This window comes from Salmo trutta, chromosome 1, assembly GCF_901001165.1.
Source record: "Salmo trutta chromosome 1, fSalTru1.1, whole genome shotgun sequence".
Lineage (NCBI taxonomy): Eukaryota > Metazoa > Chordata > Actinopteri > Salmoniformes > Salmonidae > Salmo > Salmo trutta.
Window position 1 is genome coordinate 67,231,096 of NC_042957.1, and position 27,756 is coordinate 67,258,851.

General features: G+C 45.1%; 1 protein-coding gene across 1 annotated transcript; it reads right to left on the reverse strand.

The window, feature by feature from the left end:
• Positions 1–476: 476 nt before the first annotated feature.
• On the reverse strand, positions 477–27,754 carry LOC115205831 (transducin beta-like protein 3). Its single transcript, XM_029772183.1, has 23 exons — positions 27,602–27,754; positions 27,448–27,499; positions 27,210–27,305; positions 27,061–27,108; positions 26,324–26,465; positions 23,669–23,753; positions 22,963–23,133; positions 21,900–21,975; positions 21,688–21,784; positions 21,134–21,357; positions 19,465–19,606; positions 18,501–18,559; positions 17,728–17,834; positions 17,398–17,533; positions 15,269–15,511; positions 14,121–14,191; positions 13,607–13,763; positions 9,176–9,234; positions 6,210–6,313; positions 4,547–4,618; positions 3,931–4,089; positions 2,580–2,673; positions 477–1,416 (listed from the first exon to the last, which is right to left on the reverse strand). Exons 1-23 carry the CDS (start codon positions 27,631–27,633, stop codon positions 1,020–1,022), a joined length of 2,823 nt encoding a protein of 940 aa, XP_029628043.1. The 5' UTR covers positions 27,634–27,754; the 3' UTR covers positions 477–1,019.
• Between the last annotated feature and the right edge of the window lie 2 nt (positions 27,755–27,756).

Below are 27,756 nucleotides of genomic sequence, written 5' to 3' on the forward strand. Positions count from 1 at the left end.
ACTGTTAGAGCTCTCCCTGAATCCACTGGCTTATACTGTTAGAGCTCTCCCTGAATCCACTGGCTTATACTGTTAGAGCTCTCCCTGAATCCACTGGCTTATACTGTTAGAGCTCTCCCTGAATCCACTGGCTTATACTGTTAGAGCTCTCCCTGAATCCACTGGCTTATACTGTTAGAGCTCTCCCTGAATCCACTGGCTTATACTGTTAGAGCTCTCCCTGAATCCACTGGGTTATACCAGAGATCCCAGACTTTAATAAAATGTGACAGATACACAGGGTGACAATATGCTTAACAGGCTGGACCATTCTAGGAATGTAAGCTTGACCTTTTCACCCTTTCCTGAGTCATGGTTTATGCTCCTATGGGAATTCTATGTTAAATAAGTTAAATCTTAAAACATATTCTTTTACATGAACATATTGGTTGATGTTTCAAATGATCATGAACTTATTAAAAAAACAGCACAATAAATACTTCCACAAGGCACACATTTTATTCCAGATGCATTTGTAATCATGACAACCAAAATATATTGTTACATAAAGGAGGCATTTGTTGTTGTTTATATGGAAGAGCAGGACTGCACAACAATGTACAAATATAAAAATTCACAAGCACTGGTTTCTGTTGAGAAGAATGGGGAGGAAGTTACGGGTAGAGCCTCGACAATTCCTGACCTCTAGTAGCAGGCTTCCACTAGGTACCAGCAGTAGGCTTCCACTAGGTACCAGCAGTAGGCTTCCACTAGCACCCAGAGTTTTTCCTGATGAGCTAACATGGTCAGGAAAAACTCGTGGCACTATTTAAGAAAAATGACACGGTTTTCCAAAATGGCTGCCAGCCAGGCCTATCGACCTCAAAACCAGTTTATTATAAAAGGTCGTTCAGGACCTGCTTCCCTGTCAGTGTCTATAAAGCCACACTGTTGATCCAGGCAGTGGTCCATGCGGAAGGAGACTCCCGCGGCTTCACACCCAGGCATCCTTAGTGGGCTTGGTGTCAGACAGTCTGCCATCAGCTGATGATTGCCTGGAGGGGTGGAAGGGACGCTGCAGACAGGAGGATCTGACACTTGGCCATCTTAGCCTCTGTTTGGTCTCCCCGGTCCTCCTCTCCTGAACTCTCCTCACTGCCAGAGTGATGGTTGCCATTTTCTTCCCTTTGTCCCCTGACTGAGGCTTTCCTGGTGATACTGACTTCATCATCATCCTCCTCCTCCATGTTGGCCGGGCAGTTGGCATCTTCCTCGAGACCACCATCCTCCTCCGCCTCTCCCTCATTCCATCTCTCCTCTCCATCCCCCTGTTCCCTAGTCCCATCTCCTCCCTCACCTGGTCGCTTGTCAATCATGAACAGGGAGTGTGGCACCTGAAGAGAGGCGGTGTCCATCTCCTCATCCTGCGAGTCCATACTGTAAAAGGATATGACATCACACATCAGCAACCAACAACAAAGGAGGTCAAATATCCATATAATTCACGTGTCACACAGACCCATGTTTGCTCTGTCGTATTTCCTGAAGCTGGACTAGATGGATTCTTATTGGGTCTTAAGACCATGTTGAAGAATTAGGCTCTGCTGCATACTTCCTATCACATCATACATTAGGGTACTGCAGAAGACATTATCTTTATGCTTGACCAATGACAATGACTTTCTAGATAATGACTTAAATCATTCTTCCAACCTGACCTACAGCCCCATTCTTCCAGAAGTTTCAGTGTTGATTTACCATATTGGAATTTACTCTCCATGGTACAGTATGTGATTGTACAGCCTCTCATTGATCTCCTGCTGATCCCAGGACCTGGTTATCGCTGTTAACGTTCCTCAATCAGTTTGTTATTCATCATTACAGTGCTGGCAAAGCTGATAAACTGTGTCCCAAATGGCACCATATTCCCTATGTAGTGCACTACTTTAGACCAGAGCCCTAGTGAAAAGCAGTGTACTTGTATATAGGCAATAGGGTGCCATTTGGTAAGCAGACAGAGGGGGAATGTGGGTGTGTGTCTGGTTTCAGAATGAAGTCTACTATAGTATTTACAGTAAAAACAGTTTGGTTACACAGGTATTGGTTTCAAACCACAGATATGTGAAAGTCATCTCTCTTGCCCAGATTTATTCCTATGAACAACAGCCATTGTTCTAGACTCAGATTAGATCTATAGCATCCTTCACGTGGCTTACTGTCAACGCTGATAGGCCGGATGACTGTGTCCTGCTGCGAAGTTACTTACAAGGCTATAAGGAAACATGAAATCAAACAACTGAACATGTCTTTCACTTCAGAGAAGCGAATCCTAACTATTGCTTAAGTCGAATTTCCACTTCAGTCAAAGCAATGATATTGATGGAAGACTAAGTGTATGTTAGAATCTGTTTTAGGGGCAAATCCTGTCATCTCTATCAATCCCTATTAAAAGAAACTCAAATCAATGAAATGTATGTGTTTTTTATTCTGAATATTTCTAAAAGCAATGCATTTGAAAAAACATTTGAAAGTCATTAGTATAAGCCCTGGATTGTGATTGGTGGGTGTTGTGTTTAAGGCCCTCCCCTGGTCATCCTCACCTGGCTGGAGCTCCTGTCACTCTCATCTTCTGCCACATGTAGTCCAGGAACATGGAGGCCTGCAGCAGACGGCCTATCCTTTGCATGTGTCTCTCTGGGGGGACGAACAGGGTCAAATCAAACAAGGGAACTGTATCAACAAACACGTAAAGATGCACACACACAATCAGCTGACACCATCACTAACACCATCACACACACAATCAGCTGACACCATCACTAACACACACAATCAGCTGACACCATCACTAACACCATCACACACACAATCAGCTGACACCATCACTAACACACACAATCAGCTGACACCATCACTAACACACACAATCAGCTGACACCACCACTAACACACACAATCAGCTGACACCACCACTAACACACACAATCAGCTGACACCATCACTAACACCATCACACACAATCAGCTGACACCATCACTAACACCATCACACACACAATCAGCTGACACCATCACTAACACACACAATCAGCTGACACCACCACACACACAATCAGCTGACACCACCACTAACACACACAATCAGCTGACACCATCACTAACACACACAATCAGCTGACACCACCACTAACACACACAATCAGCTGACACCATCACTAACACCATCACACACACAATCAGCTGACACCATCACTAACACACACAATCAGCTGACACCATCACTAACACACACAATCAGCGGACACCATCATTAACACACACAATCAGCAGACACCATCATTAACACACAATCAGCGGACACCATCATTAACACACACAATCAGCTGACACCATCACTAACACCATCACTAACACACACAATCAGCTGACACCATCACTAACACACACAATCAGCTGACACCATCACTAACACACACAATCAGCTGACACCATCACTAACACACACAATCAGCTGACACCATCACTAACACCATCACACACACAATCAGCTGACACCATCACTAACACACACAATCAGCGGACACCATCACTAACACACACAATCAGCTGACACCACCACTAACACACACAATCAGCGGACACCATCACTAACACACACAATCAGCAGACACCACCACTAACACACACAATCAGCGGACACCACCACTAACACACACAATCAGCTGACACCATCACTAACACACACAATCAGCGGACACCATCATTAACACACAATCAGCAGACACCATCACACACAATCAGCGGACACCATCACTAACACACACAATCAGCTGACACCATCACTAACACACACACAATCAGCTGACACCATTACTAACACACACAATCAGCTGACACCATCCCTAACACACACAATCAGCTAACACCACACACACACACTCCCCCACCTCACCAGTGTAAGGTATGAGTCCCTCCAGGTGTGCGCGTGCTCCTTGGTACTGGAGAAGCTCTTCAGGGGAGAGGTGTGTGAGCATCACCTGGATCACAGCCTGGGCGTCCAGACAGCTCCGGGCGTTGGTGTTCCACACAGCACAGTAGCGCAGCATAGACTCTGAGGGGGTTTAGGATTACACAGACCATTACCATACACAGACCTGTATCACGGGCCATTACCATACACAGACCTGTATCAAGGTCCATTACCATACACAGACCTGTATCACAGACCATTACCATACACAGACCTTTATCAAGGGCCATTACCATACACAGACCTTTATCAAGGGCCATTACCATACACGGACCTTTATCAAGGGCCATTACCATACACAGACCATTATCACGGGCCATTACCATACACAGACCTTTATCACGGGCCATTACCATACACAGACCATTATCACGGGCCATTACCATACAAAGACCTGTATCCCGGACCATTATCAGGTGGCTCCATCACTATATTGAATACCCACCAAGCACAAATCTTTTTCAGAATGTTCTGCAACGTAGTAAAAACAGTGTTTTTTTGGGCCAGCTAGGTATATCCCAATCCTTTCTGAGCGCACCTTTCTGGTCCTGGCGCAGCTTCAGCACAGTCTTCTCCAGCTGCTTAGCACCATCTTCCCCCTGGCGGATCGCTAGAGGCCACACAGGAAAGTCACGAGGTCACAGACAGTACACACAGAGTAACCCACATCAGATATAGAAGCCTATGATCCTGGCATACATAACCAGTGTCATGGCACACATAACCTAAGTTCAACGGCCAGTCTATTAAAGACTTACATAACTGTAACTTTCCCTACAAACTGCATTACTTTTGACCAGAGCTCTATGGAGAGCAAAAGTACTGCACTAGATAGCAAATAGTGTGCCATTTGGGATGCAGCCTAGTACGCGTCATCATGACCTAAGTGACCCATCCCGTCTACAACCCCATTCTAGACCCTCCAGTGTCAGTATGACGGTCCATTGTTATGCCACTACAATGACCTCTGACCCATCCTTGACGGTCACACATGGAACCCTAGTCTCTCCCATCCAGTTATTTTTAATGGATTTTTACACGAGAAGTGCTAAGGCAGTCATTTTAACTACATATAAATTTAAAATGTGTATAGATCGATAGATATCTGCCATTTTTAAAGCCATTACCCTTCAGTCCTCCACTTTTCCTAAATAAGTCTTTTTAACACACGTATGTTATATGTTGTTAGAATTTCAATATGGTAAACAGAATGTGTTGTAAATAGTTAAGAGGACATGTTTTGGAGCTGCACTAGTGTGTTGACTATATACACATGATTTTCCCAACACCAACATGCCTAAACACAGAGTATGTGAACACTCCTGTGTTTATAAACTGTACCTTTATTTAGCTCAGAACCTGATCTCTCTCAGGCCATGTTCAATAGGCACAAGACGGAAGAAAACGGTCCGAAACGGGCTGGTACTATCGGAACTTGTAAAATAAGAAATAGTATAATTCTTGTTGTGCAACGTTTTGCCCTAATGAACACCACCCAGTCAATCTCATCCATGATTAACACAAGGAATGTCTAAAACAAGTATGTTCCAATCTTCTTTGTTTGGATAAACAAACACTAAAGTGCACCTATGCACAACTATCTATGTTTTGGCTCAGAAGAAGGTCCATGTAGGGAACATAAAGGCCTGGAATGTGGGTAGAGTGATTTGGTCCATTTAGTCTATTTGCCTCTAAGGCCTTGGTGTCAGACTGTCAGCGGACCTGTCTGTATGCAGGTCATGTCATCCATTTACTTAATGACAGAGAGGTTTAGAGAGTCTGAACTTGTTACTGAGTAATGCTGCTCTATGTAGTCCTCGTTATGTAGAGTTCCCACAGGTCTAGCCTACACTAGTGCCTGGAGGACTGAGGGAGTACTACAGAGGAAACAGTAGGATAATAGGTAGTGACAGGGTGGAAGGTGACTGACAACATTAGCAATGTGGAATCCAGCAGCTATTTCTGGAGATGTGAGGAAGAATCGGGATGATCAACATGCTGTATGTACAGTGTGGACAAAACATGTGAGAGACTAGAGACGGAGGGTAGAGAAATGTACCTCTGATGATGTGGAGCAGGGTGTGTGAGGGTGTGTGAGTGTGTGGATGTGTAGTAGGGTATAGAAGAAGCAGGGTGTGTGAGTGTGTGTGAGTGTGTGTATGTGTAGTAGGGTATAGAAGAAGCACGACAGGACAGGATACCTTTAATGACTTTGAGCACAGTGTGTGGCTGGTCCAGGGAGATGGCCAGGCCCAGAGCCTTCAGGAACTTCTTCTCATGAAGCAGGTTAGACAGCTCCTGTTTCCTGCACAACAACACACCACCACATCTGAACGTAGAAAAACTGGGGCTGCGTTCATTACGCACAAAACGGGACTGAGACTATGAGGGACCACCTGGATTTTTCCAATAAGAAACACACATTTTTCCCCCCCCATTGCAAAATGTCTTAAAACGTTAACGTGTCCTAAAAAACACGACCCAGAAAAGACGCTCAAACATGCGCACAAAAGCGCACATTCACAGCTCCTATGGTAATTGTTATGTTTTTCTCTCTCTCTCTCTGGCATCAGTGGTTTGATTCCTTCACTGTTATTCAAAAATTAAAACATCATACATCATCTGCACAGAGGTCAGTCCATAGGAGTTGCTGTCTTCACCTAAACGTCAAGGAATCAGATGAAGTGGCGGCGACGTTCAGAAGCAAGATAAAATACACACTCAGTGTCACACACCAGCTCTTTATTTAGCCGGGGGCTGTTTCCTTAAGACGGAGGTACAATTACCGCAGCCATTAGCTCAGCTGGGTGGTCCATGCACAGAGGCACACTATGGTGTATGAAAGCCAGTGGTGGGCGGACAGTCTTATCCATCCCCGTGGTTATCCTTACATATGGTTCCAGATAACAGGTTGTGACTTTTAAAAGGAACACTAACAGGTGGGCCAAAGGGAAGACAACATTTCTATGTCTGGACCTCCACCACCGCCTGTGTGTGTGTGTGATCCACCTGGACTTCTTTCCAACATGACCTCTAGTGTGGTAAGGCAGTGGGCAAACATTGGTCTAACAAACCCTTGATCTGTAGATATTTATCAGCTGTTGGAAGGAGCTGGGTCTACAAAGTGGGTCATAGTGTTTAAACTCAGAATACCAACCCCTCACCAACCACGACCTGAAACTAAACCAATGACCCTAGTTTAACCACTGAAAGTAAACCAAATTCAGGTTCCAAATTGTCCTCACTGAAAAGCATTGAAGAATTTGAATTTCAGTGCATTTGCTGAACCACCTACATATGCAGACTGTATGTCCCAAGCAAAAATGACACCCACAACCTTTGTTTGTCAGCACAATGCTGCAACCAACTGAACCATCTGTACTGAAGGATGTTTTAATGCCCAGTTGATATCTGTACTGAAGGATGTTTTAATGCCCAGATGATATCTGTACTGAAGGATGTTTTAATGCCCAGATGATATCTGTACTGAAGGATGTTTTAATGCCCAGTTGATATCTGTACTGAAGGATGTTTTAATACCCAGTTGATATCTGTACTGAAGGATGTTTTAATGCCCAGATGATATCTGTACTGAAGGATGTTTTAATGCCCAGATGATATCTGTACTGAAGGATGTTTTAATGCCCAGATGATATCTGTACTGAAGGATGTTTTAATGCCCAGTTGATATCGGCACTGAAGGATGTTTTAATACCCAGTTGATATCTGTACTGAAGGATGTTTTAATACACAGTTGATATCTGTATGGAAGGATGTTTTAATGCCCAGATGATATCTGTACTGAAGGATGTTTTAATGCCCAGTTGATATCTGTACTGAAGGATGTTTTAATGCCCAGTTGATATCTGTACTGAAGGATGTTTTAATGCCCAGTTGATATCTGTATCGAAGGTGAAGGATGTTTTAATGCCCAGTTGATATCTGTATTGAAGGTGAAGGATGTTTTAATGCCCAGTTGATAAGTATCGAAGGTGAAGGATGTTTTAATGCCCAGTTGATATCTGTATTGAAGGTGAAGGATGTTTTAATGCCCAGTTGATATCTGTATTGAAGGTGAAGGATGTTTTAATGCCCAGTTGATATCTGTATTGAAGGTGAAGGATGTATTAATGCCCAGTTGCTATCTGTATAGAAGGTGAAGGATGTTTTAATGCCCAGTTGATAAGTATCGAAGGTGAAGGATGTTTTAATGCCCAGTTGATATCTGTATCGAAGGTGAAGGATGTTTTAATGCCCAGTTGATATCTGTATCGAAGGATGTGTTAATGCCCAGTTGATATCTGTATTGAAGGTGAAGGATGTTTTAATGCCCAGTTGATATCTGTATTGAAGGTGAAGGATGTATTAATGCCCAGTTGATATCTGTATTGAAGGTGAAGAATGTTTTAATGCCCAGTTGATATCTGTATCGAAGGTGAAGGATGTTTTAATGCCCAGTTGATAAGTATCGAAGGTGAAGGATGTTTTAATGCCCAGTTGATATCTGTATCGAAGGTGAAGGATGTTTTAATGCCCAGTTGATATCTGTATCGAAGGTGAAGGATGTTTTAATGCCCAGTTGATATTTGTATCGAAGGTGAAGGATGTTTTAATGCCCAGTTGATAAGTATCGAAGGTGAAGGATGTTTTAATGCCCAGTTGATATCTGTATTGAAGGTGAAGGATGTTTTAATGCCCAGTTGATATCTGTATCGAAGGTGAAGGATGTTTTAATGCCCAGTTGATATCTGTATCGAAGGTGAAGGATGTTTTAATGCCCAGTTGATATCTGTATCGAAGGTGAAGGATGTTTTAATGCCCAGTTGATATCTGTATCGAAGGTGAAGGATGTTTTAATGCCCAGTTGATATCTGTATCGAAGGTGAAGGATGTTTTAATGCCCAGTTGATATCTGTATCGAAGGATGTTTTAATGCCCAGTTGATATCTGTATCGAAGGTGAAGGATGTTTTAATGCCCAGTTGATATCTGTATCGAAGGTGAAGGATGTTTTAATGCCCAGTTGATATCTGTATCGAAGGTGAAGGATGTTTTAATGCCCAGTTGATAAGTATCGAAGGTGAAGGATGTTTTAATGCCCAGTTGATAAGTATCGAAGGTGAAGGATGTTTTAATGCCCAGTTGATAAGTATTGAAGGTGAACTCACTTGAGTATCTGGTCTTCCTGCTTCGCCTGCTCCTCTGCCTGCTCCACCTCTGTCACGTCCTACAGGGGAAAGGCACACACAATACATTTATCATGTCACTCATTCCATTTATACAACAACATAACTGTCTGACTAACAGTTCTACAAATATACAAATATACCCCCAGTTTTAAAGACATATAGCATCTAGTTTAAAACGTAACAACTCGATCTAGGATGGGTGTGACAATAGTTGGAATAGTTAGAATACCAAGACACTCCCTAAGCTAAGTTACATTAACTCAGTATGCACACGTTTCATTAAACCTTTTCAAAAGGTAAGGGACATTTATGCAACAGGCGGAATTCCCATCTTTCATAATACAGGCAGGTACGCAGCATACCAAAGGATGGATGACTCCATCTCCATGACAAGTATTTACCACTGCATCCTGGGACATGGAGGTGTTATACTGACAGCATGAAGACCTTGATTTAGCTGAAGGCTGCTTCCTTTATGCAGAGGTCACTCACGTGCACACAAACATGTGACTGCACACACACCTGCCAACTCCTATGGTCATTGTTATGTTTTTCGCTCTCTCTCTCTGGCATCAGTGGTTTGATTCCTTCACTATTATTCAGAAATTAAAACATCATACATCATCTGCACAGAGGTAGTTGTCACGTCTGGAGTTACTATGGCAATAGGAGTCGTCTTCTCCTAAACATCAAGGAATCAGATGAAGTGGCGGTAACATACAGCACATGATACAGTACATGATACAGCACATGATACAGTACATGATACAGCACATGATACAGTACATGATACAGCACACAATCATTGCCACACCAGCTTTTTATTTGATGTTTCCTTAAGGTACAATTTCTGTAGAGTAACCACAGCCATGAGGTCATCTGGGTGGCAATGCTTCCAAATCATTATCATGAAACCTGTCACCAATGCCTAGGGGGGTTATACCTGGAAATGACATGGTACTCACTGTGAGGTTAACAGGAAGTAATGCAATGGTATGAGCTCTTTCTATGACATAGACTGAAGAGGAAGTTAGCGTTTGATAAGATTAAAGACTCTCCCAGGGGACCCTATTAAAATTTTGGAGGACCCCACATGGGTCCCGGACCCCAAGTTTGGGAAACACTTCACTCCCTGCTTGCTCCAATGCTTCCTCTCTCTGTGCATCTCCTTTGCCTCCTTCATTGCAGCCTGACTCACCACCGTCTCACTACAAATAACATTTATTTTGTTATGAGAACTTATAGTAGCCAATCTTTTGATTATAGCTAGGTTCATTTCAGTCAACTACTCCTGCTGGAGGTCAGGCTCTGCTCAACGTTAGCTTCTAACTTCATCCTTCCAGCCAGCTAGCTACCTGGCTAACAGCCAGAGCCCTTGAGCTACATAGCTAGCTAGCTAGACATCTGACTGAAGTATCAGCGAATATTTACCAGTTGTACACTCATTCTCTGAGAGACAGGGGGGGTTGTTTGGTGGGTGTCTGTTGACACAGCAGGAGTTGAGGGATGTTAAAATAATTTCCACTGTCAGTAGTGTCTCTCCGCTACTTGCCACTGCAGGTCTGGGCTGAGGTAGTTGATTCCACCTCTCGGCATATGCTACGTCGTGGGTAGTGTTCCTCGTTGGACAGAGTAATGAATGAATGCACTGCTAACAAGGCAAATCTGGGGGAGCAGACATGAATCATTCATGATTCCAGTCGTTCTCACGATAATTACATTTAAAAATAGGTTATTAAACGCTATTTCACAAATAAAAAGGTGCGTAAACGGCGTTTACCCTCCACTACATCCCTGGTTGGGTCTGGTAAAACCCTGACATAAACGTCAATATCTTGCCAGGCAGGGTTGAATCTACATTTGCCCGGCATTTTAGCTATCGATGTGACATTTGGTGGCGCCTAATCAGTCAGTTCTGTACCTGCCTGGCTAAGTGGCAGTGTTTATTTTACCTTTATTTAACTAGGCAAGTCAGTTAAGAACAAATTCTTACTTTCAATGACGGCCTAGGAACAGTGGGTTAACTGCCTTGATCAGGGACTAACAACAGATTTTTACCTTGTCAGCTCGGGGATTCGATCTTGCAACCTTTCGGTTACTGGCTCAACGCTAACCACTAGGCTACCTGCCGCCCAATGTGGGTGGAATGAGCGAGCTCACCTGGCAACCAGAGCACGAGACAAGTGAGGAAATAAAACTTGGTAGTCTGCCTGGAAATTAATTTGCAAGACCAATACATTTTTCCAATATTTTTCATATTAACATATTTGATCATTTTCTGTTCTCCTTTCAGTACCAACTTGAGAACATTTCAGATTTTCAAGGTATTCCAGTACTTCAATTTCAGAGTGCCAAATTCAAGTACTTTAAGCACCTTGTGTGAACCTTGTTGGACTCAGCCAGGACACAGGAAATGGAGCTGGCAATGCTCCTATCACAAGTTTTTATAGGGGCAATACAGCTGGTTATCTACTAATTTACAGGTAAGAGTCTGACTAATAGCATTTCTAGTAATTCTATTTCTATGGTGTCGGTACTGGTGGAGTTACCCAAGCCTGAGTTCTGCATACTACATTACTCTCCTGCCCAAGGCCTTGTCCCTCACGGATCTACCCCAGGTAGGTACGTCTCTTTCTAAGGCCTTGTCCCTCACGGATCTACCCCAGGTAGGTACGTCTCTTTCTAAGGCCTTGTCCCTCACGGATCTACCCCAGGTAGGTACGTCTCTTTCTAAGGCCTTGTCCCTCATGGATCTACCCCAGGTAGGTACGTCTCTTTCTAAGGCCTTGTCCCTCATGGATCTGCCCCAGGTAGGTACGTCTCTTTCTAAGGCCTTGTCCCTCATGGATCTACCCCAGGTAGGTACGTCTCTTTCTAAGGCCTTGTCCCTCATGGATCTACCCCAGGTAGGTACGTCTCTTTCTAAGGCCTTGTCCCTCATGGATCTACCCCAGGTAGGTACGTCTCTTTCTAAGGCCTGGTCCCTCATGGATCTACCCCAGGTAGGTACGTCTCTTTCTAAGGCCTTGTCCCTCACGGATCTACCCCAGGTAGGTACGTCTCTTTCTAAGGCCTTGTCCCTCACGGATCTAACCCAGGTAGGTACGTCTCTTTCTAAGGCCTTGTCCCTCACGGATCTAACCCAGGTAGGTACGTCTCTTTCTAAGGCCTGGTCCCTCACGGATCTACCCCAGGTAGGTACGTCTCTTTCTAAGGCCTTGTCCCTCACGGATCTACCCCAGGTAGGTACGTCTCTTTCTAAGGCCTTGTCCCTCATGGATCTACCCCAGGTAGGTACGTCTCTTTCTAAGGCCTTGTCCCTCATGGATCTACCCCAGGTAGGTACGTCTCTTTCTAAGGCCTTGTCCCTCATGGATCTACCCCAGGTAGGTACATCTCTTTCTAAGGCCTTGTCCCTCATGGATCTACCACAGGTAGGTACGTCTCTTTCTAAGGCCTTGTCCCTCACGGATCTACCCCAGGTAGGTACGTCTCTTTCTAAGGCCTTGTCCCTCATGGATCTACCCCAGGTAGATACGTCTCTTTCTAAGGCCTTGTCCCTCACGGATCTACCACAGGTAGGTACGTCTCTTTCTAAGGCCTTGTCCCTCACGGATCTACCCCAGGTAGGTGCGTCTCTTTCTAAGGCCTTGTCCCTCACGGATCTACCCCAGGTAGGTACGTCTCTTTCTAAGGCCTTGTCCCTCATGGATCTACCCCAGGTAGGTACGTCTCTTTCTAAGGCCTTGTTCCTCACGGATCTACCACAGGTAGGTACGTCTCTTTCTAAGGCCTTGTCCCTCACGGATCTACCCCAGGTAGGTACGTCTCTTTCTAAGGCCTTGTCCCTCACGGATCTACCCCAGGTAGGTACGTCTCTTTCTAAGGCCTTGTCCCTCACGGATCTACCCCAGGTAGGTACGTCTCTTTCTAAGGCCTTGTCCCTCACGGATCTACCCCAGGTAGGTACGTCTCTTTCTAAGGCCTTGTCCCTCATGGATCTACCCCAGGTAGGTACGTCTCTTTCTAAGGCCTTGTCCCTCATGGATCTACCCCAGGTAGGTACGTCTCTTTCTAAGGCCTTGTCCCTCACGGATCTACCCCAGGTAGGTACGTCTCTTTCTAAGGCCTTGTTCCTCATGGATCTACCACAGGTAGGTACATCTCTTTCTAAAGGTGTTGGTGGGAGATGTCAAGATTTTGAAGCACTTTGTGACAACTGTTGATGAAAAAAGGGCTTTTGAAATAGATCTGACTGACTGATTGGTTGGTGGATTAATTGACTTACAGTATATGTACTATATTAACCAGGTCATTACGTGGTTTCCATCTGGACGAGCTTTACATGAATTTCTAATTATTCAAACTCAATCAATTAGTGAGCGTTAGTCGGTTAGGGCCAGTACTGACCGTCCACACAGTGATGTTGGAGTCGGCCGAGGCGGTGACAACACGGTCGTCCTTCCTGGTGGCGTGGAGACCCCACACCTTGTCCTGGTGGGCATCCAGCGTCTTCACACACTCATTGGTCTTGATGGTCCACAGCTTGACCAGCCCATCTGACCCACTGGAGAGAGAGAGAGAGAGAGAGAGAGAGAGAGAGAGAGAGAGAGAGAGAGAGAGAGAGAGAGGAAGAGAGACAGAGAGGAGGGAAGAGAGAGAGACAGAGAGGAGGGAAGAGAGAGAGAGACAGAGACGAGGGAAGAGAGAGACGGGCGGAGAGGGAAAAAAAGGAAAGAGAGCGAGAGAGGGGCGAGCCGAGCGAATGCGAGAGACTCAAAATATTGAGTGGGTGGGAGAGAGAGAGAGAGAGATGTGGTTTGAGGGAAAAAACTGTATAACCAATGCTTGGGATGTGATATTGGCATGCTACCATAAGAATTATGGAAGGATAAAAAAAAACACAAAATAGTGTGTGTCGTACCTTGTGAGTAGCTGAGTCCCTCTGCTCACAAAGATGAGCTTCAGCACAGAGGCATCGTGGCCTTCAAACGTCTACAAGGCACAACATGCCACACCAGTTTCATTGCCAGAGAATGCCCAGATATAACTTCATCTGCTTCCACCAGAGCATGTATAACGCGTCAGTGAGTAGTAGTGCTGATCTAAGATCAGGTCCTCACTGTCCATATCTTATTCATTACGATCTAAAAGGCAAACCTGATACAAGATCAGGACCATGAATACAGGCCCACGTCACACGTGCACTTCGAACAGGTTGGCATTTATTGTGATGACTCATGTACTGGAGGCAGCTCTGTGGGGTAGTCAGTAGCTGGCACAGCCACAGAGAACAAATCAGATTTTAAACCTAACCTTTTTACACTATAGCCAAATTTCACTTTTGCCTCTGGCCCATCTAGCGGAAATCGCTCTGTTCTGCCTCCAGGACAAGACTGATGACAATAAAATGTCAACCTGCGAACTTTGTGGCCATTCATTTGTGACAGATTGGACTTCTATTGGATTTCCGGTGAGAGGTTAATTAAAAAGACTAACAGGTGTTTTAGATAACATTTGAAGATACTGTACATAACAAACCAAGGCACGCCATTTCATCAGGTTCTGTTGTTCCTGTGTTCCAGAACAGTTCCATACAGGAGACCATGACTGTTCAAAGAATGCGTCACTCACAAAGGGCAGAAAGGATATCGTGGGAGGGAGCCACAAGTTAAACACAACCTCCCTCCATGAGCCATTATATTAGTGCATAAAGCTACTATGTGATGAAAACGTCATCTACTACCATTCAATACATATTTCATTTGGTTTTAATTGGTTTGACGAGTGTTCGGGAGTGCCAAGGTAATGGAGGAACTAAAATGGGGTTGATTATCTCATACCTACTGTACGAGGGAAATGAGCAATTGATGAGGAACGTAAAACATGTACATTCTTACAAATTTAAAAATTACAAACACGTCACAAAAACACACACACACACACACACACACGCAAACTAGCAATCACACACGCAAACTAGCAATCATACACGCAAACTAGCAATCATACACGCAAACTAGCAATCATACACGCACACCCCTACCTCCACCCTCACCACCCCACACCCACCTTGAGGCAGCTGAAGTCCTGGAGGCTCCAGAGCTTGACAGAGCCGTCGGCTGAGGAGGATGCCAGCACCTGGTCCATGGGAGAGAACTGGACACACCAGACCCCCCGGCGGTGGCCCCGGAACACCCCCAGAAGGGCCAGGTCGGCCCCGGGGGCCCCCAGGGACCACAGCTTGGCCAGGCGGTCCTGGGAACCAGACACCAAGAGCTTGTCGTTTGGGGACACTGCCACGCTGTTCACATCCTGGGGAGGGAGGGGGAGAGACAGAATGAGAGAGATGGAAGGTTATGGGGTCAGTGTGACACAGAGCAGGCATGAAAACAAAGGGCAAATTAGAAAGTGATAGATGACAAATAGAAAGTGGGGTTAAAAGAAGTAGAGGGGTTGGAGAGGAAGAGGGTGGGCAGGAGGAGGATGGGGAATAGGGGGGTGAGAGACTACCAAACACATAGTCCTTTCTTCCTTCTCAAGTATACATTTCACAGAACAGGCACCCACGTTATACATAGAAACCTTAAACCATCTGTGTTGTGAGTACATTTGTATGACAACAATAGTTCATACAGACAAAGGAGCCCACAATAGGACATTATCAGCTGGGACTGACTTCCTTATGAGGAAAGCCATATATATATTTCCATCACAGTGAACAAATCAAGCACCTGAGTCACCAGACAAACACAGTCTTATCACTACAGCATATCTATCCGTTTACCTACCAGTATGGTGCACCTGTGAACGTGCTTCTAGACATGTGTTAGTGTGTGTACATGCTTTTGTGTGGGTGGGTATTTGTCTGTACAGTTATATGTCCTTGTGTACATGCTTGAATGCATGCATGCATATACAGTTGAAGTCGGAAGTTTACATACACTTAGGTTGGAGTCATTAAAACTCGTTTTTCAATCACTCCACAAATTTCTTGTTAACAGACTATAGTTTTGGCAAGTCGGTTAGGACATCTACTTTGTGCATGACACAAGTCATTTTTCCAACAATTGTTTACAGACAGATTAGTTCACTGTATGACAATTCCAGTGGGTCAGAAGTTTACATACACTAAGTTGACTGTGACTTTAAACAGCTTGGAAAATTCCAGAAAATTATGTCATGGCTTTAGAAGCTTCTGATAGGCTAATTGACATCATTTGAGTCAATTGGAGGTGTACATGTGGATGCTTTTCAAGGCCTATCTTCAAACTCAGTGCCTCTTTGCTTGACATCATGAGAAAATCAAAAGAACTCAGCCAAGACCTCAGAAAAAAAATTGGAGACCTCCACAAGTCTGGTTCATCCTTGGGAGCAATTTCCAAACGCCTGAAGTTACCACGTTCATCTGTACAAACAATAGTACACAAGTATAAACACCATGGGACAACGCAGCCGTCATACCGCTCAGGAAGGAGACGCATTCTGTCTCCTAGAGATGAACGTACTTTGGTGCGAAAAGTACAAATCAATCCCAGAACAGCAAAGGACCTTGTGAAGATGCTGGAGGAAACAGGTACAAAAGTATCTATATCCACAGTAAAACGAGTCCTATATCGACATAACCTGAAAGGCCGCTCAGCAAGGAAGAAGCCACTGCTCCAAAACCGCCATAAAAAAGCCAGACTACGGTTTGCAACTGGACATGGGGACAAAGATCGTACTTTTTGGAGAAATGTCTGATGAAACAAAAATGGAACAGTTTGGCCATAATGACCATTGTTATGTTTGGAGGAAAAAGGGGGAGGCTTGCAAGCCGAAGAACACCATCCCAACCGTGAAATTCACCCAACTTATTGTAGGAAGCTTGTGGAAGGCTACCTGAAACGTTTGACCCAAGTTAAACAATTTAAAGGTAATGCTACCAAATACTAATTGAGTTAATGTAAACTGTTGACCCAATGGGTATGTGAAATAACTCTTTCTCTCAACTATTATTCTGACATTACACATTCTTAAAATAAAGTGGTGATTCTAACTGACCTAAGACAGGGAATCTTTACTAGGATTGAATGTCAGGAATTGTGAAAAACTGAGTTTAAATGTATTTGGCGAAGGTGTATGTAAACTTCCGACTTCAACTGTATGTATGATGCTTGAATGTATGTGAATGCGCATGTGTGTGCGTGCGTGTCATATACTTTGTCGTGTGCCTTCTCTGTGACCCGGGCGGTCAGCTGGAACATGTCACCGTCTGTTTCCGGGATGGTCTCTGGGAGATCCCACACCTTGATGGTGCAGTCCTGACTACCAGACACCACAAACGACTCCTTCATCCTGAAAGAAAGAAAGGAGAGAGAGAGAGAGAGAAAGACCGATGTAGGATAAGAAAGAAGGATTAGAACGTGCACAAGCAAGAGTGTATGGATGATTAACACATTGGATATTGGCATTCCCAATAGTGGAGAAATGTGCCTCCACAGTGGGCCTACGGGGTCAGAACAAGGAGACCCTGGTGTGTAGTGGTTTACCTGGAGCAGGTGATGGAGCCCACAGCGTTACCATGGCTGCAGCCCTGGGCCACACAACACACCTGACCACTGTCTGGATCCTGTCTCCACACACGCACTGACTTATCCTGGGGGAAAGAAACAACAAAATATATTATATATGAGAGAGAGAGAGAAAGAGAGAGAGAGAGAGAGAGAGAGGACACGGACTTATCCTGTACAGAGAGAGAGAGAGGACACGGACTTATCCTGTACAGAGAGAGAGAGAGGACACTGACTTATCCTGTACAGAGAAAGAGAGAGAGAGAGGACACTGACTGATCCTGTACAGAGAGAGAGAAAGAGAGAGGACACTGACTGATCCTGTACAGAGAGAGAGAGGACCCTGGTTAGAGGGAGTGTGCGTATTATGTGTGTGTTTGTGCTGTTTTGCCAACTGGCATCAGGGGTTTGATTCCATCACTTTATACAGAAATTAAAACATCATACATCATCTGCACAGAGTTCATTGTCACATTTGGCATAACCATGACCATAGGAGTTGGAAAAACGCACAAACAGATCTGGGACCAGGCTAGGGTTCAATAGTATTGATTTGATGATACTGGTTAGTAGGGAGTGTGTGTGTGTGTGTGTAGGTATGCATGAAGGTGTTTGTGTACGTGTGGATTTCATCCAACTCTGTGGTTGGATCAACTCATGTTGACGAAAGGTTGAGGAGAGGATTCCATTCGTAAATGAAGAATGGTAAACATTCCTGATGAAACAAGGAAACAGTCAAGCTGTAGCCTCACCTTTGCACAGCTCACAAACAGGGATGCTTTCTTGAACACGTCGAGTGACAGGACGGTATCTGTGGAGGAGAAAGGAAAGGTCAACCCTTCTGAAAGGTCGAGCCAGGTGAGAAAAGAGCAACTCTCTCAACGTCAGTCAAACCAGACCGACCAGTTACCAAGCTATCAGTGTCTCTAATCCTGAATGGCAGGAACTCTGTCTGACTGATTGCTCAGTTTATCAGGCTTCTTAAGCTTCTTGTAAATGCCTTCACAGCTACAATTTAATTAGAATCCCTCCAATCGCCATGGTTTAGAAAGACCTCCATGGTTTACATACTGTATATGTTGCATCCTTGAAGGGTGTAGATATTCTACAGACCCGCTGCAGGGTGTAGATATTCTACAGACCCGCTGCAGGGTGGAGATATTCTACAGACCCGCTGCAGGGTGGAGATATTCTACAGACCCGCTGCAGGGTGGAGATATTCTTCAGACCCGCTGCAGGGTGGAGATATTCTACAGACCCGCTGCAGGGTGGAGATATTCTACAGACCCGCTGCAGGGTGGAGATATTCTACAGACCCGCTGCAGGGTGGAGATATTCTTCAGACCCGCTGCAGGGTGGAGATATTCTACAGCTGCATTGCAAGGTGCAGTTTGGGGATCAGTGTTTCACACAGCAACTCTGCCTCCTGCTGGTCAATCTCAGAACTGACCAGATGTTTTCACTTCTATTCAGTGATGTACCAGATCATTTGTGTGAAATATTAACTATATGTTGTTGGCACTAATGTTACAACTGGGCTAAATGGAGCTGCCAGATTCAAAAGAAACAAACCAGATACTTATTCTGAGAATGTTTATTCTCAGTTTCTAACCTTTTTACAAATGTAAATTAGGTTTCCATTCCATCTTCCTACCTTGTGAAAACCCCATACAGACAAGCAGAGAGGTGCTGCCCTCTGTTGGTCAGAGGACTCACCTGTGTGTCCGTAGAGGATCTTACAGCTGCTGGTGGCCAGGTCAAACACCTTGAGCTGGGAGCTGTTGGTCGCCACGACAATGTGAGTGTCACCCTTTCCCAGAAACTTCACATCCAGGACCTCATCATTGAAGCCAACAAACTGGGCGTGGAGAGAAAACATTAGAGAATGAACACCAGCAACACAAGGCTCTTGATCAAAATAAACCATCAGCATGGGTGAAAACATCTTCAAACAAACAGAAGACCAACCATCTGAACAATAAGAACAATCCTACGGTCCCTTTAACCCTCCCCACCCCTCCTGTTGCTGTGTGGTGAAGGAGGGCAGCTGGTACCCACCTGTTGCTGTGTGGTGAATGAGGACAGCTGGTACCCACCTGTTGCTGTGTGGTGAAGGAGGGCAGCTGGTACCCTCCTGTTGCTGTGTGGTGAAGGAGGGCAGCTGGTACCCTCCTGTTGCTGTGTGGTGAAGGAGGGCAGCTGGTACCCACCTGTTGCTGTGTGGTGAAGGAGGGCAGCTGGTACCCTCCTGTTGCTGTGTGGTGAAGGAGGACAGCTGGTACCCACCTGTTGCTGTGTGGTGAAGGAGGGCAGCTGGTACCCACCTGTTGCTGTGTGGTGAAGGAGGGCAGCTGGTACCCTCCTGTTGCTGTGTGGTGAAGGAGGACAGCTGGTACCCTCCTGTTGCTGTGTGGTGAAGGAGGACAGCTGGTACCCACCTGTTGCTGTGTGGTGAAGGAGGACAGCTGGTACCCACCTGTTGCTGTGTGGTGAAGGAGGGCAGCTGGTACCCACCTGTTGCTGTGTGGTGAAGGAGGGCAGCTGGTACCCACCTGTTGCTGTGTGGTGAAGGAGGGCAGCTGGTACCCTCCTGTTGCTGTGAGGTGAAGGAGGACAGCTGGTACCCTCCTGTTGCTGTGAGGTGAAGGAGGACAGCTGGTACCCACCTGTTGCTGTGTGGTGAAGGAGGGCAGCTGGTACCCACCTGTTGCTGTGTGGTGAAGGAGGGCAGCTGGTACCCTCCTGTTGCTGTGTGGTGAAGGAGGACAGCTGGTACCCTCCTGTTGCTGTGAGGTGAAGGAGGACAGCTGGTACCCACCTGTTGCTGTGAGGTGAAGGAGGGCAGCTGGTACCCTCCTGTTGCTGTGTGGTGAAGGAGGGCAGCTGGTACCCACCTGTTGCTGTGTGGTGAAGGAGGGCAGCTGGTACCCACCTGTTGCTGTGTGGTGAAGGAGGGCAGCTGGTACCCTCCTGTTGCTGTGTGGTGAAGGAGGACAGCTGGTACCCTCCTGTTGCTGTGAGGTGAAGGAGGACAGCTGGTACCCACCTGTTGCTGTGTGGTGAAGGAGGGCAGCTGGTACCCTCCTGTTGCTGTGTGGTGAAGGAGGGCAGCTGGTACCCACCTGTTGCTGTGCGGTGAAGGACAGCTGGTACCCACCTGTTGCTGTGTGGTGAAGGAGGACAGCTGGTACCCACCTGTTGCTGTGTGGTGAAGGAGGGCAGCTGGTACCCTCCTGTTACTGTGTGGTGAAGGAGGACAGCTGGTACCCACCTGTTGCTGTGTGGTGAAGGAGGACAGCTGGTACCCACATGTTGCTGTGTGGTGAAGGAGGACAGCTGGTACCCTCCTGTTGCTGTGTGGTGAAGGAGGACAGCTGGTACCCACCTGTTGCTGTGTGGTGAAGGAGGGCAGCTGGTAGAGCAGGATGTTATGTTCTGCTGTGACCGTGGCCAGCCTGAGGGAGGAGGGCAGGGGGAGGCAGTAGGTGAGGCTCCGGGGGTCTCCATACTCCTCTCCCCCCTCCTCGGAGCCCCCCGCAGGGGGAGCAGAGGGGAGCGTCTGGGCGAACACACAGCGGGCCGAGCTGGCATCCCACACCCTCAGCACACCTGGAGAGAGAGAATCCCTTAAGTGGGGGTCTTTGATTGGGCTTGCTCCCTGTGTTGTTTTGGCTAACTATAAAATGATGATCATCTCTGATTGGTGTATAGTTTTAGCAGCCAGTCTCATTCAGTATTATCTAGCTATATTGGTGGGCAGACTCCTCCACATGCATCCACCATCTAGCCTGGGGATTGTTGGAGTAAGGAGAAGTGGCCCCTAGACACTGATCTGAGTCAGCTTTGCATTTCCCCCACTAATGGTTAAGGTTAGGGAAGTTGATCCTAGATCTGTGCCTAGGGGGAACTTCACCCAGGAGCGGGACTGGAAGCACATACCTTTGCTGCCTGCTGTGATGAAGTGGATCTCTTTAGTTTTCACCCCGATCTCAGAGAAATCTTCGTCCTCAGGGAGCAGCACAACACTCTCCACAGCCTGGCGAGGGAAGCAACGCATTTCATGCAATTAGGCTGATGATACACCAATCAACTTTTAGTTGCAAAAGCCATTCTAAAACAACTCTGGAAGAAAGTAGAGTGTGAGAGTTCACCTCATAGACGGGCACTGTCCTCCTGGTAGTCCTGCTCTTCAGATCCCACACTGTGCAGATCTTGTCCCTGCCAGAGCTGCAATCAAACAAACATCCAACCTTCAGCTAGCTTGCAATGAACTGATCGGCTGTGATGAGGTCTAAAGCTATGGTTTTTAACCTGTGGTCTGCGGGGGTACTGCAGGTGAGCCGCAAAATAAATGTAAAAAAAATTAAAATCTGCGACTCCACGGATGGTGGTCCTGAAGAGCTTTGATGATGATTGGATGATCCCCGGAATGGAAAAGGTTTGGAACCACTGGTCTAGAGTAGTTCCAAACACTAAATTAACACATTAATTGAATATGTTGGACAACACTGCACCAATAGCTCACCATGTTGTTTTGGCTATGATAGGTAGGTACTAGTTATAGCCTGGTACCAGATCTGTAAGTGCCGTTTTCCCAACTGGCATCAGTGGTTTCTTTCAGCACAATTTTTCAGAAATGACAACACAACACAAACAGATCTGAGACCAGGCTAGGGTATGATAGGTGTCAGAAGGCAGGTTGCCATTGACCCAGGTTTATTCAACAAAAGCAATGTCACAAAAATATATATTATTACGACATGTATAATGGAAACGGCAGATATGAGACATTTTCTTAAGATTGACAAAAAAAAATTAATTATCAGTTTGACTGAGATGGATTTTTCTTTATTGCAACAAACTTTGGAAACAGTGTTTTTCAAATAAATGAAGATTGACGAATAATTCCGAAAGTACTTTTTTGGTTTGACGTCATTACGTTCAGTTGTTTTTAAATCGACACAAGATAGTTAAACGGAAACGCACCCTAGCAGGCAATCGTCGCATCTATTTTCTATGTAAACTTTCTAAATGTCAACAACAAACAAAGGTGAATGGAAACCGAGCCAGAGAGTGGTAGGAGCAGGCCAGTCAGCTCAGCTGTCCTACAGTACAGCAGGTGATCTAGGTCTGCTCTACTGTAGAACTCTTTCTAACAACTGTTGATGTAAAAAGAGCTGCATAAAACAAACCGTTGACTGACTGTTACAGTACCTGACCATGGAGGCTCCATCGGAGGTGAAGGCCAGGGAGGTGACAGGGCTGTAGTGGCTCTGCAGCACGCACAGACACTGGCTGGAGCGCAGGTCCCACATCCTGATGCCACAGTCTGACGCCGAGGAGAAGAGCTGCAGTAGACTTATGTCTGGGTGGAACTCCACCAGGCTGCAGGGCAGGAGGACAACGTGAGTGTTTGAGATCATTGCAGTCGGATTGCGCTTAATCACTGATCTACAAATCACCTTGTATCCCTAATAACTACTTATGTGAGTGTTTGAGATCGACAACATTGCAGTCGGACTGCGCTCAATCACTGATCTACAAACCACATTGCATCCATAATAACTACTCATTATATAATTAAGATTAACAATTATGTGGCTCGCCTTGATTAAACTGATCCCCTCAAACATGCTGAGTCATAAAATCAAATATTAATTCCCACACGTCAAACTAGCAACTAGATTTAAGTCATGTCTTGTTGTCAATGTATCAACTTATTGAAGGCACTTACATCTACAAGGGTTTGTCCAGTTTCTGAGGAATAGATCTCATTTATAAACCATGAGATAAATTGACCCGCGCAAGTATTCATAAAGCGTCTCAGAGTAGGAGTGCTGATCTAGGATCAGGTCCCCCCCATCCATGTGATCTTATTCATGATCTGAAAGGCTAAACTGATCCTAGATCAGTAACTTACTGTACGACCCCAGAGGAGCCCTTCAGGTTGTGTGTACAGTACTGCTTCACCACGTCCCACAGCTTTATGGTGCCATCACAGCCTCCTACACACCAACAGGATGACAGACTCATATTACAGACAGGAAGTACAAGGTGAAATCTCAGAGTACCCATTTAAAGTGGGAGCATTTGACTGAGCTCACTCACTCTTGTTTTGGGTATAACAGGTAGGTACTAGGCAGTGTTAATTTCGTCAACAAAAATAGTGACTAAAATATTCGTTAAACACCTATTTTTTAGTGGTAATTGGCGAGACTATAACTGACTAAACAGACCCAGAAAAAATATAACTCAACAAAAATGATTTTTTAGTTCAGTTGACTCAAACGAGACGAGACTAAATTCTCTCTGTGACTAAAATCGGACTAGTGAACTAGTGAACTGGACAAGAGCTTTGGAGAGATTGTGCTTATCACTGAAAAACTCTCAATCAATTTTAGCTAGATGGTGCTACTCTTTCTCTCTCTGTGCTTGTGTGTGTCTGATTGCATATTACATACAAAACAATAGCTATGTAGGCTAAATGAGGAATTTACATGGCCAAATAATTGTTATACAGTGCATTCGGCAAGTGTTTAAACCCCTTGACTTGTTCCACATTTTGTTACGTTACAGCCTTATTCTAAAAATGACTAAATAAAACCTCAACAATCTACACACATTACCCCATAATGACAAAGTGAAAAATGTTCAGAACTGTTTGCTAATTTATTCAAAATAAAAAACAGAAATACCTTATTTACATAAGTACTCAGACCATTTGCAATGAGACTCGAAATTGCACGTAGATGCATCCTGTTTCCATTGATCATCCTTGAGATGTTTCTAGAACTTGATTGGATTCCACCTGTGGTAAATTCAATTGATTGGACATGATTTGGAAAGGCACACACCTGTCTATTTAAGGTCCCACAGTTGACAGTGCATGTTAGAGCAAAAACCAAGCCATGAGGTCGATGGAAGTGTCCATAGAGCTCCAAGACAGGATTGTGTCGAGGCACAGATCTGGGGAAGGGTACTAAAACATTTCTGCAGCATTGAAGGTCCCCAAGAACACAGTGGCCTCCATCATTCTTAAATGGAAGAAGTTTGAAACCACCAAGACTCTTCCTAGAGCTGGCTGCCCAGCCAAACTGAGCAATCGGGGGAGAAGGGCCTTGGTCAGGGAGGTGACCAGGAACACGATGGTCACTCTGAAAGAGCTCCAGAGTTCCTCTGTGGAGATGAGAGAACCTTCCAGAAGGACAACCATCTCTGCAGCACTCCACCAATCAGGCCATTATTGTAATGTCCAAACGGAAGCCACTCCTCAGTAAAAGGCACACGACAGCCCGCTTGGAGTTTGAAAGGGCACCTAAAGACTCTCAGACCATGAGAAACAAGATCCCATGGTCTGATGAAACCAAGGTTCAACTCTTTGGCCTGAATGCCAAGCGTCACGTCTGGAGGAAACCTGGCACCATCCCTACGGTGAAGCATGGTGGCAGCATCATGCTGTGGAGATGTTTTTCAGTGGCAGGGACTGGGAGACTAGTCAGGATCGAGGGCAAGATGAACGGAGCAAAGTACAGAGAGATCCTTGATGAAAACCTGCTCCAGAGCACTCAGGACCTCAGACTGGGTCGAAGGTTCACCTTCCAACAGGCCAACGACCCTTAGAGCACAGCCAAGACAACACAGGAGTGGCTTTGGGACAAGTCTCTGAATGTCCTTGAATGACCCAACCAGAGCCCAGACTTAAACCCGATCTAACATCTCTGAAGAGACCTGAAAATAGCTGTGCAGCAATGCTCCCAACCTGACCGAGCTTGAGAGGATCTGCAGAGAACAATGGGGGAAGCTCCCCAAATACCAGTGTGCAAAGCTTGTAGCGTCATACCCAAGCAGACCAGACGCTGTAATCGCTGCCAAAAGTGCTTCAACAAAATACTGAGTAAAGGGTCTGAATACTTATGAATATGCAATAGTTCAGTTTTGTATTTTTAATACATTTGAAAAAAAAATAGAAAAACCTGTTTTTGCTTTGTCCTTATGTGGTATTGTGTGTAGATTGAGGAATAAAAAGTATTTAATCCATTTTAGAATAAGGCTGTAACGTAAAAAGTCAAGGGGTCTGAATACGAAGGCACTGTCTATACTTATGTTTGGCATTTTTCTGCTGTTGGGTAGAGAATGACGTCATACAGAAAAATGTTGGTAGGACAAGGCTGTGTATGTTTGTTCACATGGAAGTCAGTGAATTGTTTACTATAGGTTTATGAGGCAATACAAATGTGATGTGACAAAATGAAAGGGCATTTAGTGGACTAAAATGGCCAACCGTTTTAGTTCTTTTGACAATAATTAGACTACATCATTATTCAAATGGTAAAATGTAACTAAGACAATTATATTTTAGTCAAAATGACAGACTAAAATACTCTAAAAGATTGCCAAAATTAACTGTTACTAGATATAGCCTGGTACCAGATCTGTAAGTGCTTTCTTGCCAACTGGCATCAGTGGTTTCTTTCAGCACGATTATTCTGAAATTAAAACAATATACATCATCTGCACAGACCAGGCTAGGGTATGATGGGTGTGGGAAGTTATCCTATGAGGTCGATCCGCTCACCTGTGGCCAGGAGCGTGGAGGTGGGGTCAAAGGTCATGCTGGCAATGGGCACATTGTGGATGGCCCTCCAGGAGCGTGTGCACTGGGCCTGCTTCCAGTCCCATTGCTTCAGCAGCAGAGCCTTGCTGGCTGTTACCAGGATCTGGGGAGGGAAGGAGGAATGGATGGAGAGAAAGGGTGAGGGAAGAAGAGGGAGGAGAAAAGGGGAAGTAAGGGATGAAGGGAAGAGGGGAATAAAGGTGTCCACATGCTTCCCAGCTGAAACAGTTTGGTAGAGTTTGTGCATATATTATGACAACATTTTTGTGACATTTTTGTTCGTTTTGCACTTCGGTGGTCTTTTTTTGGGCTGTTCGGGGACACAACATTTTTTCTGGAGGCAAGCTGAAGTTCGGAGGCGAAGTCTACAGCCCTTCGTCGATGATCAGTCAAGAGTAGGGATTCTTCAAGAAAGTCTAGTCATTCAAGGAGTGACGACTTGTTTTCATGAAAAAGGCGGCAGCCGAACTACAGCATGCGGATGCCTTAAGGTAGTCAAACTAAGTACTGAGTGTGACACTAAGGCTGTGTTTACACAGGCAGCACAATTCTGATATTTATTTTTTGAGTAAATTGGTTTCTTGACCAATCTGATCAGATCTTTTTCGACCAATTGGGCAAAAGATCAGAACTGGGCTGCCTGTGTAAATGCAGCCATAGGTCTGGAACAGCCCATCATATTATGTCAAATGTTTTACCTCATCATCAAGGCTGAGGGCGAATGATGTAATGTCCTCCTGATCATCCTGCAATTACAACAGTGACGGAAATGAGAATCTGTACAGACATTAAATTAATGTCTGAACTAGCTGCACACGAGTGTTGAGAGAGAGAGAGACAGTCTCACCTGTTCAATACTGTGAACAATCTTCCCTGTAACGATTTGCAAGACGTTGACACGTGTGCCACACGTACAAAATATGAATTTCTCATCTTTACTGATCTGTAACGTAGGAAAACATATTGAAATTCCATAACACATCTGTCAACGGTATAGCTAGTTAATTATAGCTACAGTAACGTTGGATAGTTGGCTAGCTAACTGTTTTACAGAGGGAGGTAACTATCAGTGATAAATAACTTACCTGTACTTTTCCTCCCTTGTAGAATGGTTCGATAGTGCTGGAAACAGCATAGCTACATGAAGAAGAAAAAAACAACGGTAATTTAGCAAGAAGATAGCTAAGATTTGCCCAGCGTTAGCTAGCTAGCTATCCACGTGAAGTGCGTTCGACTTACTTGGTTTTGAACTGGAGATTGCTTTTTGCCATCTTGCTTTGGAAGACGTACAATTTTGCAGTTTAAAGACAGATGAACTGATTTCGATCACTTGTTGTTAGAATTCATTAGCTCCGATCAACAAAATCCCCACATGTGTTGTTCAAGAGGTGGTT

Excerpts from the sequence above, each read along its gene's own strand:
- LOC115205831 (XM_029772183.1), bottom strand. The coding sequence starts at position 27,633 with ATGGCAAAAAGCAATCTCCAGTTCAAAACCAA. Across the intron at positions 27,500-27,601 it reads AATCTCCAGTTCAAAACCAA|CTATGCTGTTTCCAGCACTA; the intron begins GTAAGTCGAACG and ends TTCTTCATGTAG. Across the intron at positions 4,090-4,546 it reads GCTGCGCCAGGACCAGAAAG|AGTCTATGCTGCGCTACTGT; the intron begins GTGCGCTCAGAA and ends AAACCCCCTCAG.